General features: G+C 45.8%; 1 protein-coding gene across 1 annotated transcript in view; it reads right to left on the minus strand.

Annotated features, from left to right (window-relative positions):
• cadm2b (cell adhesion molecule 2b) overlaps positions 1 to 16,316 on the minus strand; it is a 707,416-nt gene that overhangs the window by 146,302 nt on the left and 544,798 nt on the right. Inside the window, exon 6 of the mRNA XM_041211940.1 lies at positions 12,155 to 12,245. Coding sequence (XP_041067874.1) covers positions 12,155 to 12,245 — 91 coding nt within the window. The remainder of the gene's footprint in view (positions 1 to 12,154; positions 12,246 to 16,316) is intronic.

The following is a 16,316-nucleotide window of genomic DNA, read 5'->3' on the forward strand; positions in this document are numbered from 1 at the left end:
TGGGATACTTGCCTTTATTAGCCGAGGCATAGAATATAAGAACAGGGAGGTTGTTGGAGCTGTATAAAATGCTAGTTAGGCCACAGCTGGAGTACTGTGTGCAGTTCTAGTCAGCACATTATAGGAAGGATGTGATTGCACTGGAGAGGGTGCAGAGGGGATTCACAATGATGTTGCCTGGGCTGGAGTGTTTCAGCTATGAAGAGAGATTGGATAAGCTAGGATTGTTTTCATGGGGCACAGAAGGCTGAGGTGGGGAGCGGGGACCTGACAGAGGTATACAAAATTATGAGGGGCATAGATAAGGTAGATAGGAGGAAACTTGTCCCCCTTGCAGAGGTGTCAATAACCAGGGGGCATAGATTTAAGGTAAGGGGCTGGAGGTTTAGAGGGGATTTGAGGAAACATTTTTTTCACCTAGAGGGTGGTTGGAATCTGGAACACACTGCCTGAGGGGGTGGTAGAGGCAGGAACCCTCACAACATTTAAGAAGTATTCAGATGAGCACCTGACACGCCAAAGCAGAGAGAGCTATGGGCCAAGTGCTGGAAAATGGGGTTAGAATAGATGGGTGTTTGATGGCTGGCATGGACACAAAGGGCTGAAGGGCCTGTTTCTGTGCTGGATAACTCTGTGACGCTATGAGAGGGTAGTAGAGACAGGTGCAATTGAAGGATTCAGAAGGGAATGAGACTGTGGTCTGATAAGGAAGAATGTGCAGGGTTACAGGAAGAAGGTAGGGGAATGGCACCAGGTGAATTGCTCATTCAGAGAGCAGGTGTAGGCATGATGGGCTGAATGGCCTCCTTCTGCGCTGTAACAATTCTGTGATCCTGTGATGCTGGGGGCCTCCTAAGGAGGCCGAGGTGGATCATCCATTCGGCACTTCTGGCTGAAGATTGTAGCAAATGCTTCAGCCTTATCTTTTCCACTGATGTGCTGGGCTCCCCCATCAGTCTAGCAGCTATGTCATTTAGCTCTCGGCCAGTTCGGTCAGTAGTGGTGCTACCGAGCCACTCTTGGTGATGGACATTGAAGTCTCCCACCCAGAGTACATTCTGCACCCTTACCACCCTCAGTGCCTCCTCCAACTAATGTTCAACATGGAGGAGCACTGATTCATCAGCTGAGGGAGGGAGGTACGTGGTAATCAGCAGGAGGTTTCCTTGCCCATGTTTGACCTGATGCTATGAGACTTCATGGGGTCCGGAGTTGCTGTTGAGGACTCCCAGGGCAACTCCCTCCTGACTGTATACCACTGTGCCTCCACCTCTGCTGGGTCTGTCCTGCTGGTGGGACAGGACATACCCAGGGATAATGATGGTGGAGTCTGCGACATTATCTATAAGATATGATTCCATGAGGATGACTATGTCAGGCTGTTGCTTGACTAGTATGTGAGATAGCTCTCCTGATTTTGGCACCAGCCCCCAGATGTTAGTAAGGAGGACTTCGCGGGGCCGACAGGGCTGAGTTTGCCATTGCTGTTTCCAGTGCCTCGGTCGATGCCGGGTGGTCCGTCCGGTTTCATTCCTTTGAGCCTTTTTAGTGGTTTGATATAACGGTGTGGCTTGTTAGGGCATTTAAGAACCAACTACATTGCTGTGGGTCTGGACTCACACGTAGACCAGACCAGATAAGGATGGCAGATTTCTTCCCTGAAGGACAGTGAACCTAATTTGGACTTTCTCTCTTTTTGTCCAGTTACTCTTCTGCTCTTCCAGAGATGCTGATATTTCCTGGGTACGATGGGACAGGTGCCATCCTCTCTCAGCTATTCAACCCAGGGGGCCATTTTCAAGTTACAGTCAGAACCAATGGGTGAATGGACTGAGCTAGTTTGGTTCTATCCAAATTGAGCACTGTCACAGGCAGTGACCTCATCATAAACCTTTAAGCTACTTATCAATAACCATTCCTTGAAGTTGGGAATGGCTGTTCACTGGCAATCTACACTGTTCAGCTCCATCCACTACTGCTCCAGTAATGAACCTACCTGCGCCAGCCTGAAGCAGCTCTCGTATCCAGTCTTACCACTAGGAAGGAAGGGAGGAAGAGGAGGAGACATTTCAGCCGCTCCAGCCTGTTCCATCATTCAATTAGATCATGGCTATTCTGCATCTTAACTCCATTTACCTGCCTTGCCTCCTTAACCCTTAATACCCTTAACTAACAAGATCTAGGTTTTGAAATCTTCAACTGACAGCTCTTTTGGAGGGACGGCTCCAGATTTCGACAACCCTTTCTGTAGATAAGCAGGAGGGGACACAAATGTTAAGATAAATGTTGTTCGGAAACATGGGAATAAAAGGGGTCAATATGTAATCTAAAAGCATGATGGAATCTCGTGCATTTGCATCCTATACTCGATTGCTAAAGCTGGTCTCCTGAGATAAGCAGCTGTACACTTCTCACGTACCAGGCGAGGGGACAGTGGAACTGATTGTGGCTTCAATAAAGTGGATCCACTGACCTTGAATAAAGGGGGAGGGGCATGGGAAAGTGAAAGAAAATGGATAGAAATATATATTGCAGTCCAGCGAGGTAAGCTGCACAGCTAACAAAGATAACAAAGCGACATGAACCAGCCACTTTGTAGCCAGTCCTGCAGCCAGAATGCATTCAGCTTAAAATAAGCCAACATTTGAAAGCATACAGTGAAAGTTAATCTGTGAGGTCTTGGCTCAGCAAGAAGATGCTTTAAAAGTGATAGATACTCTGAGGCGCCAGAACATCAGTCACTTGGGGGTCGAGCTCTGTAGCCAGTCCTTCAGCAAGAACACATTCAACTTATATTACAGGAGGATATAGACGGGCTGGTCAGATGGGCTGATCAGTGGCAAATGGAATTTAATCCGGATAAGTGTGAGGTGATGCACTTGGGCAGGACAAACAAGGCACGGGAATATATGATGAATGGTAGGACCCTGGGAAGTACCGAGGATCATAGAATCACAGAATCACAGTGCAGAAGAGGCCCTTTGGCCCATCGAGTCTGCACTGACATGTGAGAAACACCTGACCTACCTACCTAACCCCATTTACCAGCACTTGGCCCATAGCCTTGGACGTTATGAGTTGCCAAGTGCTCATCCAGGTACTTTTTAAAGGATGTAAAGCAACCCACCTCCACCACCCTCCCAGGCAGCGCATTCCAGACCCTCACCACCCTCTGGGTAAAAAGGCTTTTCCTCACATCCCCCCTAAACCTCCTGCCCCTCACCTTGAACTTATGTCCCTTGTAACTGACCCTTCAACTAACAGCTGCTCCCTATCCACCCTGTCCATGCCCCTCATAATCTTGTACACCTCGATCAGGTCACCCCTCAGTCTTCTCTGCTCCAACAAAAACAACCCAAGTCCATCCAACCTCTCTTCATAACTTAAATGTTTCATCCCAGGCAACATCCTGGTGAATCCCCTCTGCACCCCCTCCAGTGCAATCACATCCTTCCTATAATGTGGCGACCAGAACTGCACACACTACTCCAGCTGTGGCCTCACCAAGGTTCTATATAATTCCAACATGACCTCCCTACTTTTGTAATCTATGCCTCGATTGATAAAGGCAAGTCTCCCATATTCCTTTTTCACCACCCCACTAACATGCCCCTCCGCCTTCAGAGACCTATAGACACACACGCCAAGGTCCCTTTGTTCCTCAGAACTCCCTAGTGTCATGCCGTTCATTGAATATTTCCTTGTCAAATTACTCCTTCAAAAGTGTATCACCTCACACTTTTCAGGGTTAAATTCCATCTGCTATTTATCTGCCCATTTGACCATCCCGTCTATATTTTCCGGTAGCCCAAGATACTCAACCTCACTGTTAACCACCCGGCCAATCTTTGTGTCATCCGCAAACTTACTAATCCTACCCCCCCACATAGTCATCTATGTCGTTTATATAAATGACGAATAATAGGGGACCGAGCACAGATCCCTGTGGTATGCCACTGGACACTGGCTTCCAGTCACTAAAGTATCCTTCTGTCATCACCCTCTGTCTCCCACAACTGAGCCAATTTTGAGTCCACCTTATCAAATTACCCTGTATCCCATGTGCCTTTGCCTTCTTTATAAGTCTCCCATGTGGGACCTTGTCAAAGGCTTTGCTGAAATCCATATAAACTACATCAACTGCACTCCCCTCATCTACACACCTGGTCACCTCCTCAAAACATTCAATCACATTTGTTAGGTATGACCTCCCTCTGACAAAGCCATGTTGACTATCCCTGATCATACCTTGCCTCTCCAAGTGGAGATTGATTCTCTCCCTCAGAATTTTCTCCAATAGCTTCCCTACCACTGACATGAGACTCACTGGCCTGTAATTCCTGGCTTAGCTCTACAACCCTTCTGAGGGACCTTGGTGTGCATGTCCACCGGTCCCTTAAGGTAGCAGGACAGGTAGATAAGGTGGTTAAGAAGGCATATGGGATACTTGCCTTTATTAGCCGAGGCATAGAATATAAGAGCAGGGAGGTTATGCTGGAACTGTATAAAACGCTGGTTAGGCCACAGCTAGAGTATTGCATGCAGTTCTGGAATCCGCATTATAGGAAGGATGTGATTGCATTAGAGAGAGAGCAGAGGAGATTTACCAGGATGTTGCCTGGGCTGGAGAGTTTTAGTTATGAGGAGAGATTGGATAGACTGGGGTTATTTTCCCTGGAGTGGAGGAGATTGAGGGGAGACATGACTGAGGTGTATAAAATTATGAGGAGCTTAGATAGGGTAGACAGGAAGGAACTTTTCCCCTTGGTGGAGGGATCAATAACCAGGGGGCATAGATTTAAGGTAAGGAGCAGAAGGTTTAGAGGGGATGTGAGGAAGAATTTTTTCACCCAGAGGATGGTGGGAATCTGGAACTCACTGCCTTAAAGGGTGGTAGAGGCAGAAACCCTCATAACATTTAAGAAGTATTTGGATGTGCACTTGCGATGCCATGGCAGACAGGGCTATGGGCCTAGTGCTGGGAAATGGGATTAGAATAGTTAGGTACTTGTTTGTCTGGCACTGACCCGATGGGCTGAAGGGCCTTTTTCTGTGCTGTAAATCTCTATGACTCTATCTCTATATATAATAACGATTTGTAATTATGAAGCACCTCTAATGCAGTAAAACATCCAAAGACACGTCACGGGAGCATTATCAAACAACAACTGAAAACAAGTCAAAGAAACATCAGATCACCAAAAGTTTGTCAAAGAGCAATATTTTAAGCAGAGATTTCAAGGACGGGGTTAGAAAGGTGGAGGGGTTTATGGAGGGCATTCCACAGGAAAGGGTGTCAGCACCTGCAGACATGTCAGCCAATGACACAGAGATTTCGGAGGGTTGTAGGATTGGAGGAGGTTACAGAAACAGGGAAGGCATGAGGCCATGGAGACATGGAAACAAGGATGAGAATTTGAAATCAAGGCAATTGCAGACCAGGAGCCAGGGTCATGTATTGAGCACAGGGGTGATGGGTTAAAGGCACTTGGTGCAAGTTGGAATATGGGCAGCAGAGTTTTGGATGAGCTGAAGTTTACAGAGGGCACAAGATGGGAGAGTGGGCAAGAAAGCATTGGAATTGTCTGGTCTAGAGGAAACATGGATGAGGGCGTCAGCAGGAACTGAGCTAAGGCAGGGCTGAGACAAGTGATGTTATAAAGTGGATATGGAGTTGGAAGCCCAACTCAGGGTCAACTCGGATCACAGTCTCCGCTCCACTGACCCTGGGTTCCTCCTGTGTCCCAGAGAATGCTCATTTAGTTGCGACCTCCTGTAGATTCTGCTGTTCTGTAGTTCACCATTAAGTGTTCTTGTTCATCTGCTGGGTTAATGAGGCAGAGCCAAACAGACTCTCTCCCAGTTTAAAGCTTCATTGGGCAATCTGTTACGTTTTCCTCCTTTGTTATGGAATATTTGACTTTTACCCACTTTGTTTTTGGGCTAAATGGGGAAGTTTCCCCTTTGTTGTTATGGGGGATTTGGGGAATTGTCCTCATGAGGGTGATTTGACTTAGTTCCTCCCTCATGTTGCACCTATCCACTTTCCCTGAAGTGCCTGTATTTCCTGCTGGGAATAGACAGTCTGCATCAACATTGCTGATAACCCCTGCAGTCAGTCACAGGAGGGGACAGATACCACCTAGGTTTGAGGCTCCCTCCCTCTCGTCACTGGAACATCTCACCCCAGAGCTACACATGGAATAACCCAAACCTCCATCCTCGCTCATTGGTGTTCAGGGATAGCAGCATCACATTGATAAAATCGTAGAACGATACAGCACAGAAGGAGCCCATTCGGCGTATTGTGCCTGTGCCAGCTCTTTCATAAAAGCTATCCAATTAGCCCCACTTCCCTGGCTCATTCCCCATTGGCCAACAAATTATCCCCCTTCAATTGTCCCCCCTTTTGATAGTTATTATTGAACCTGCTTCCACCCTCCCTTTCATGCAACACATTCCGATCACAATAACTCGCTGTGTTAAAAAAACTAATCTCTTCTCCCCGCTGGTTCTTTTGCCATTTATCTGAAATCTGTGTCCTTCGGATATTAACCCTCCTGCCATTGGAACAGCTTCTCCCTATCTACTCTATCAAAACTCGTTCTAATTTTGAACACCTCTATTAAACACCTTGAAAATAATCAGCTGTTGAATTGTTGAATAAAGATTCGATTGCACAAGGCAAGCAGCACAGTTCAGTGCAACGCTCTCAATTTATTCACCTCTGCACTGTATTCATCAAGTTAACATTGAAATATCTGATTAAAGCACAAGTGAGATATCAAATATCAGATTAAAATAAAATTGATTTTATCTCATGTATTTGATTTTAATCAGAGCTGCTATCAGCACAAAATGAATTGTGTGCTGAATGGTGTACTGTCGAGGGTATTGTACTTATCCAGGTCAAAGCAGCTCCAAGACTTTACCTGGCCATTTATTATTACGGTTTTTGTTATCAATATTCTGCTCATTGAATTGAAAGATGGTGGTTCAGGCAAATAGATGACTGTATCTGTACCAGAACGGTACAAACATTACTTAAACCATAAAGAGCACAGATTAAACTGGAACTCCCTCTCCACTGTCTCCATCAAATTCTCCCAGGACAGGTACAGCACGGGGTTAGATACAGAGTAAAGCTCCCTCCACACTGTCCCCATCAAACACTCCCAGGACAGGTACAGCACGGGGTTAGATACAGAGTAAAGCTCCCTCTACACTGTCCCCATCAAACACTCCCAGGACGGGTACAGCACGGGGTTAGATACAGAGTAAAGCTCCCTCTACACTGTCCCCATCAAACACTCCCAGGACAGGTACAGCACGGGGTTAGATACAGAGTAAATCTCCCTCTACACTGTCCCCATCAAACACTCCCAGGACAGGTACAGCACAGGGTTAGATACAGAGTAAATCTCCCTCTACACTGTCCCCATCAAACACTCCCAGGACAGGTACAGCACGGGGTTAGCTACAGAGTAAAGCTCCCTTTACACTGTCTCCATCAAACACTCCCAGTCTCTGGTGATAGACTGTCCACCAATATCCATTACAAACCTACCGACTCCCACAGCTATCTCGACTACAGCTCCTCACACCCCGCTTCCTGTAAGGACTCCATCCCATTCTCTCAGTTCCTTCACCTCTGTCGCATCTGTTCCGATGATGCTACCTTCAAAAACATTTCCTCTGACATGTCCTCCTTCTTCCTTAACCGAGGTTTTCCACCCACGGTCGTTGACAGGGCCCTCAACTGTGTCCGGCCCATCTCCCGCGCATCCGCCCTCACGCCTTCTCCTCCCTCCCAGAAACATGATAGGGTCCCCCTTGTCCTCACTTATCACTCCACCAGCCTCCGCATTCAAAGGATCATCCTCCGCCATTTCCGTCAACTCCAGCATGATGCCACCACCAAACACATCTTCCCTTCACCCCCCCTATCGGCATTCCATAGGGATCGTTCCCTCCGGGACACCCTGGTCCACTCCTCCATCACCCCCTACTCCTCAACCCCCTCCTATGGCACCACCCCATGCCCACGCAAAAGATGTAACACCTGTCCCTTCACTTCCTCTCTCCTCACCGTCCAAGGGCCCAAACACTCCTTGCAAGTGAAGCAGCATTTCACTTGCATTTCCCCCAACTTAGTCTACTGCATTCGTTGCTCCCAATGTGGTCTCCTCTACATTGGAGAGACCAAACGTAAACTGGGCGACCGCTTTGCAGAACACCTGCGGTCTGTCCGCAAGAATGACCCAAACCTCCCTGTCGCTTGCCATCTTAACACTCCACCCTGCTCTCTTGCCCACATGTCTGTCCTTGGCTTGCTGCATTGTTCCAGTGAAGCCCAACGCAAACTGGAGGAACAACACCTTATCTTCCGACTAGGCACTTTACAGCCTTCCGGACTGAATATTGAATTCAACAACTTTAGGTCTTGAACTCCCTCCTCCATCCCCACCCCCTTTCTGTTTCTTCCCCCTTCCTTTTGTTTTTTCCAATAAATTATATAGATTTTTCTTTTCCCACCTATTTCCATTATTTTTAAATATTTTTAAATCTTTTATGCTCCCCCCACCCCCACTAGAGCTATACCTTGAGTGCCCTACCATCCATTCCTAATTAGCACATTCGTTTAGATAATATCACCAACTTTAACAGCTCTGTGTTCTTTTGTTCTGTTGTCTGTGACATCTTTTGATGATCTGCTTCTATCACTGCTTGTTTGTCCCTACAACCACACCAACCCCCTCCACTTCTCTCCCCCCACCACACCTTAAACCAGCTTATATTTCACCCCTTTCTTGGATTCACTCAAGTTCTGTCGAAGGGTCATGAGGACTCGAAACGTCAACTCTTTTCTTCTCTGCCGATGCTACCAGACCTGCTGAGTTTTTCCAGGTAATTCTGTTTTTGTTCTGGATTTCCAGCATCCGCAGTTTTTTTGTTTTTAACTCCCAGGACTGTTACAGCACGGGGTTAGATACAGAGTAAAGCTCCCTTCTACACTGTCCCCATCAAACACTCCAGGACAGGTACAGCACGGGGTTAGATACAGAGTAAAGCTCCCTCTACACTGTCCCCATCAAACACTCCCAGGACAGGTACAGCACGGGGTTAGATACAGAGTAAATCTCCCTCTACACTGTCCCCATCAAACACTCCCAGGACAGGTACAGCACGGGGTTAGATACAGAGTAAAGCTCCCTCTACACTGTCCCCATCAAACACTCCCAGGACAGGTACAGCACGGGGTTAGATACAGAGTAAAGTTCCCTCTACACTGTCCCCATCAAACACTCCCAGGACAGGTACAGCACAGGGTTAGATACAGAGTAAAGCTCCCTCTACACTGTCCCCATCAAACACTCCCAGGACAGGTACAGCATGGGGTTAGATACAGAATAAAGCTTCCTCTACACTGTCCCCATCAAATACTCCCAGGACAGGTACAGCATGGGGTTAGATACAGAGTAAATCTCCCTCTACACTGTCCCCATCAAACACTCCCAGGACAGGTACAGCATGGGGTTAGATACAGAGTAAATCTCCCTCTACACTGTCCCCATCAAACACTCCCAGGACAGGTACAGCACGGGGTTAGATACAGAGTAAATCTCCCTCTACACCATCCCCATCAAACACTCCCAGGACAGGTACAGCATGGGATTAGATACAGAATAAAGCTTCCTCTACACTGTCCCCATCAAACACTCCCAGGACAGGTACAGCACGGGGTTAGATACAGGGTAAAGCTCCCTCTACACTGTCCCCATCAAACACTCCCAGGACAGGTACAGCACGGGGTTAGATACAGAGTAAATCTCCCTCTACACCATCCCCATCAAACACTCCCAGGACAGGTACAGCATGGGGTTAGATACAGAGTAAAGCTCCCTCTACACTGTCCCCATCAAACACTCCCAGGACAGGTACAGCACGGGGTTAGATACAGAGTAAAGCTCCCTCTACACTGTCCCCATCAAACACTCCCAGGACAGGTACAGCACGGGGTTAGATACAGAGTAAAGCTCCCTCTACACTGTCCCCATCAAACACTCCCAGGACAGGTACAGCACGGGGTTAGATACAGAGTAAAGCTCCCTCTACACTGTCCCCATCAAACACGCCCAGGACAGGTACAGCACGGGGTTAGATACAGAGTAAAGCTCCCTCTACACTGTCCCCATCAAACACTCCCAGGACAGGTACAGCACGGGGTTAGATACAGAGTAAAGCTCTCTCTACACTGTCCCCATCAAATACTCCCAGGACAGGTACAGCACGGGGTTAGATACAGAGTAAAGCTCCCTTCTACACCTTTCTATCAATATAGTTCAGCTTTAACCTCGGGTGTCTATAAGGTATTTTACATTTTTCCATTCCTGATACCAGCCAACCTGTGGCATTTTTGAGTGAAATTGCCAATTTAACGTTAAATTAGATGATAATAAAGGACAGTTCATGCCCACTCAGAACAGACTTGACATTTGGAATTCATTTCAGATTGTCAGCTGTTTACTTCATCTCTGAGTGACTGTATGAGACACAGTGATAGTGCTTGGTCTGAGGTCAGACTACACACTCCACACACACTCAACACATACACAGCACAAATTCAAACAGCAAATTTCCCCCTTAAATTACAAAACATGGTTAATCTATTTTATCTGCTTTAATTCCTCAATTTTTCTTCCATATTCATGAGGCTGAAGTAATCCAGTTCTTGTTGCTCTCCTGCTGGGGTTTGAGTACAGCAGCAAGGAAATATTCTCTCAGCAGAGGCCACTCCACTATTTCCTATTCACGCTCTAGCTGAATTCAGCAGGAATTATTGCAGAATAGCTTTTATACAAAGGTGAAAGAAATTCAAACCATTTCAAATTTACCACCCTCCCCCCCATATCCCTTGATCCCCACCTACCCACCTTCTCTCTATATCGCTCAATCCCACCTTCCCTCCTTTTCCCTCAATCCCACTGACCCACCATCTCATAGTCTAATGTCTATATTCATATTAGGGAGTTGAATCTTTAATCAAGGTGAACATTTTTCAATTCCCTTTATAATCTTACAAATTTGAATCAGGCCAGTCACATTCCAAAGATCACTTTTTTTTCTTATCTCTATCCCTTCTCCAGAGCAGTGATTATCCTGACTTTAATACATGAGCAGGTGTGAGAGGTTTTGATTGAGAAAATAGAGAGAGACAACAACGTATGTTGATACAGCACCTTTAACAGAATGAAACATTCCGAGGTGCTTCATAGGAACATTATAACACAAGGTATGACACTGAACCGCATAAAGAGACATTAGATGATCACCAAAAGCTTGGTCAAAGAGGATGATTTTAAGGAGTTTCAAAAAGGAGGGAAGTGAGTTCGAGAGGTGGAAGGTTTAGGGAGGGAATTCCAGAGCTTGGGGCCCAGTCAACTGAACGCGCGGCTAACAATGGTGGAGTGATTAATATCGGGGATGCTCAAGAGGCCAGAATTCGAGGAGCATAGAGATCTCAGTGGATTGTGGGGCTGGAGAAGCTTACAGAGATAGGGAGGGGTGAGGTCATGGAGAGGTTTGAAAGCAAACTGTTTCCAGTGGTAGGAGGGTCAGTGATCAGAGCACACAGATTTAAAGTGATTGGCAAAAATTCCAGGGTGGTATGAGGATAATTTTTTCAATGCATCCTGTTGTTATGATGTGAAAGAGTGCTTTTTAAAATTAATTCAGGGCATGTGGACTTCACTGGCTGGGCCAGCATTTATAGTAGTGCTGGTAGCAGATTCATAGAGGGATTGAATCGATACTGGGAAGCAAGAAATTTGTTAGGCTGTGGGGAATAAGCAGGGAAGTGAGACTAAATAGATAGCTCTTTGAAAGAACCAGCACAGAACAGTGGGCTAGCTCTTGCTGTGTCATTTCATGGTTTTACATAGGAGGCTGTCAGCAGCAGCACAACCTTATGGCACTCATAACCCATTAATCTGCAATTCAGCTCATCCACTGCTATTCTTTAACCAGCCGACAGCCACTGTAAAGTACATTCATATTTCGACATCATCAGCCGAGGCTGGAGATGAAGTCAGGAAATCCAGGGGTAGGAATCCTGGAGCAGGACCATTGTTAATACTGAAGAATGTTCACTCACGTTGGATTCCCAGTAGCACGACACTCTAGCCTCAATTCATCACCTTCTCGTGCAAAGTTCCTGGAGAAGTCAATCTTCACCGAAGGTACATCTATAATAAATGTAAACAAGGCATATATAATATGAACTGCGTTTGATAAAATATCACATATGGTAAGATATAATTGGATAGAACAGGAGCTGGACCATTCATCAGCTCGAGCTTGTTTCACCTTTGAGTGAGATCATAAAAGAACTTAAGATTATTGCTGACCTGTGACCTAACTCCATTTATCCATCTTCACTCCATACTTCTAAATACATTAGATATCTACCAATCTCAGGTTGTAAATTGACAATTGATTGAGCATCAACTGCCATTTGCAAAAGGTATTTCCAAACACCATCAGTTTCCCAATTCGACTACTGAAAGGTCACATTCTAATCTTTCGTCTATGCCACCTGGTTCCTGTCTTTTTTAAAATGTGCTCACAGGATGTGGGTGTCACTGGCTGGCCCAGCATTTATTGCCCATCCCTAGTTGCCCTTGAGAAGGTGGTGGTGAGCTGCCTTCTTGAACCGCTGCAGTCCCTGTGGTGTAGGTACACCCACAGTGCTGTTAGGGAGGGAGTTCCAGGATTTTGACTCAGTGACAGTGAAGGAACAGCGATATATTTCCAAGCCAGGATGGTGAGTGGCTTGGAGGGGAACTTCCAGGTGGTGGTGTTCATATCTATCTGCTGCCCTTGTCCTTCTAGATGGTTGTGGTTGTGGGTTGGGAAGGTGCTGTGTAAGGAGCCTTGGTGAATTCCTGTAGTGCATCTTGTAGGCGGTGCACACTGCTGCTACTGTCGGTGGTTGACAGACTGAATGTTGAAGGTGGCAGATGGGGTGCCAATCAAGCGGGCTGCTTTGTCTTGGATGGTGTTAAACTTTTTGAGTGTTGTTGGAGCTGCCCTCATCCATCTTCCTTTGTGCTAGATATGACTCCAACCAGCGGAGAACTTTCCTCTAATGATTCTCACTTGTAGAGTATTCCATGACACTCCTGACTTGTACCTTGGTGGACAGGCTTTGGGGAGTCAGGAATTGAGTTACTCATCGCAGGATTCCTGGTCTTTGACTTGCTCTTGTAGCCACAGTATTTATATGGCTAATCCAGTTCAGTTTCTGGTCAATGGTAACCCCCATGGTGTTGATAGTGGGGGATTCAGTAATGGTAATGCCATTGAATGTCAAGGGGCGATGGTTGGATTGTCTCTTTTTGAAGATGGTCATTGCCTGATACTTGTGTGACACAAATGTTACTTGCCACTTGTCAGCCCAAGCCTGGACATTGCCCAGGTCTTGCTGCATTTGGACATGCATTGCTTTAGTATCTGAGCAGTCGTGAATGGTGCTGAACATTGTGCAATTATCAGTGAACTTCCCCACTTCTGACCTTGTGATGGAAGGAAGGTCATTGATGAAGCAGTTGGAGATGGTTGGGCCGAGGACACTACCCTGAGGAACTCCTGCAGTGATGTCCTGGAGCTGAGATGACTGACCTCCAGCAACCACAACCACCTTCCTTTGTGCTAGATATGATTCCAACCAGCGGAGAACTTTCCCTCTAATTATCCTCACTTGGTTAAATGCTGTCTTGCTGTTAAGGACAGTGACTCATCTCACCTCAACCAGCAGAAATAGTTTGTCTCTGTCCCCTTAGTAGTTCCCCTTAATATCTTGAAAACTTTAATAAAATCACCCCTTATCCTTCTAAACTCTGGGGAATACAAGCCACATCAGCAGAGCATAGTTCAAATGCAGAAATCACTGTGACTGCAGTCAGCGTCAGCTGTGGCTCAGTGGGTGGTGCTCCTCCCCCGAAGCCACAAAGTAATGAGCTCAAGTCCCAATCTGGAGATTTAAGTGCATGATCTCGGTTGATATTACAATGCGGCACTGAGGGAGTGCTGTCCTGTCGAAGATTGGATTTGATGTTAAATGGAGTCCCCATATGCTCTCCTTAGGTGAACAAAGAAAAACATGACACTTTTTCAAAGAAAAGCAGTGGTGGTCTCTCCAGTGCCTTGGTCAATGTTTATCCCTCATCCAACATCACTGAAACAGATGAGCTGATCATTAACACATTGCTGTTTGTGGGATCTTGCTATGTGCAAATCTGATGCTGTGCTTTCTCTGGGCAATTAAGGGCTGTTGGAAGTGAGAGGGCTGGTTGCATCCATTTTGGCCTGTTCTTAGGCTGGAACCTCCTGTGCTTCTAGTGGACAGTGCTCATAAGGGAAACTTAAACAATTATGCAAAGAAGGAGAGACGCAGAAGGAATTTCTTCTCCACAGATCTGAAAGCAAAATAGCCAAGTTTTGCTTTAACAGTGCACCTAATCTGTGGTTAGTTAGGCTTATCCCAGTACTTCTCAACTCAAACAAATGCCCAGTAAGTTGCTGCAAGTATGATCCGATAATGGTAAAGAGAGGGAATCAGGGTACCTGGAACCTGAGTGAACTGAGCAAGCAACCTAGTGATCCAGAGATATGAGTTCAAATCCCACTGGGGAAATTTAAATTCAATTAATTACATACTCTCAGCAATGGTGACCATGAAACTACCAAATATTTGTAAAAACCCATCTGATTCACTAATGTCCTTTAGGGAAAGAAATCTGCCGTCCTTACCTGGTCTGGCCTACATGTGACTCCAGACCCACAGCAATGCAGCCGACTGCTTTCAGAAATGGCTGAGCAAGATACTCAAGTTGCAATCAAGGCGGCAGCTCCCCACCACCTTCTCAAGGGCAATTAGAGATGGGCAATAAATGCTGGCCCAACCAGTGACACCGGCATTGTATGAATGAGTATAAAAACAGAAAGTAACAACACAGAGACAGGGAAGGAAGTGTAAATTAGAATGGATATGAATTCAATTTTAAGACAAGTACAGAAATAAAGGGAAAAAAGATTGGATTAAAAGAGGAAACATAGACAGAAAGGGAAAGCGAGAAAAAAGTAACATTTTTAAAATCTCATTGCAAATTTAAAAACTGAAGTAATGAAACTACACATGTGTAAGAGTTGAATGTCACTGCCAGGGGTTGGTTGGTGGTTATTAACAGCAATCTTGCTGTTTTTATTTAGGTGTGAATTCTGCAGCAGGATGCAAATACAGCCTTTGCTCCATGTCCTTTCACACCCAAATCCAACATCAGCAATAAAAATTAGTCTTGAAAGTTCAAATTTTCCAAAAATTAACAGCTTTTCGGAGGAGAGGGTTCCAGATTTCCTCTCCCCTTTGTCTGAAGAAGCACTTCCTGACATCACCCGTGAATGACCTGGCTTGAGTTTTAAAATCTTGCCCCACTTGCTCTGGTCTCCCCCATCAGAGGAATTAATTTCTCACTACCTACCCAATCAAATCCCTATCATTTTTGGACACCTCGATCAGATCAGCCGTCAACATTTCAAATACAAGAGACTACAAGTCAGGCAACCAGCCCTCATAACCTTTTGTAGTTCTTTCAGCACTTAAATATGCAAATTGGATAATTAATGTCACTATGACCTTTGTATCATGAGGAAAGGCTGTTTACAGTGCAGTTCGAGAAGGAGCTCTGCTCACTTTGTGTCTTGTTGATCACAAGTCACCCTCCTTGTCCATCACGGTCAGTTAATCATCTCCCACAAACACCAATTAGTGATATTATAGCACAGTCAGGTCAGAATGTGTGGTAATTATAGTTTTATGTAATGTGTAGTTTACCTTTAAGAAGGATGTCATAAAGGAAGATCACATGATCCTATGTAACCAATAAAGGAGTAGCGCAGGCTACCTCTAACATCAGTCGTCTATAGTTAGAGCCTGAAGTATGGAGACAAGGTTTGAGTTGGAAGCACACAGGTGTAGCTGCTGAGTACCTCTGTAAATAAACAGAATGTGTTCCACCTAAGAACGGTCTGCTGACCTACTCTGCCAACGGTACCAACTTGGCCATCCCAAAACAAGCAGGCAACCAGGATCCATAAGTCCCAACTAACCGGTGACCAGGATCCAACAAACTGGCGACGAGGCAAAAGCAAAGAAAATGCGAAGATACAATAAACTGGCTTTGAGAATAAAATAAGTTAACAAAAGAAATCAAGGGAAACAAAATTAGGCTGTACCTCATATGATAATTGTGAGTAGA

Source organism: Carcharodon carcharias, chromosome 18 (assembly GCF_017639515.1).
Source record: "Carcharodon carcharias isolate sCarCar2 chromosome 18, sCarCar2.pri, whole genome shotgun sequence".
NCBI lineage: Eukaryota > Metazoa > Chordata > Chondrichthyes > Lamniformes > Lamnidae > Carcharodon > Carcharodon carcharias.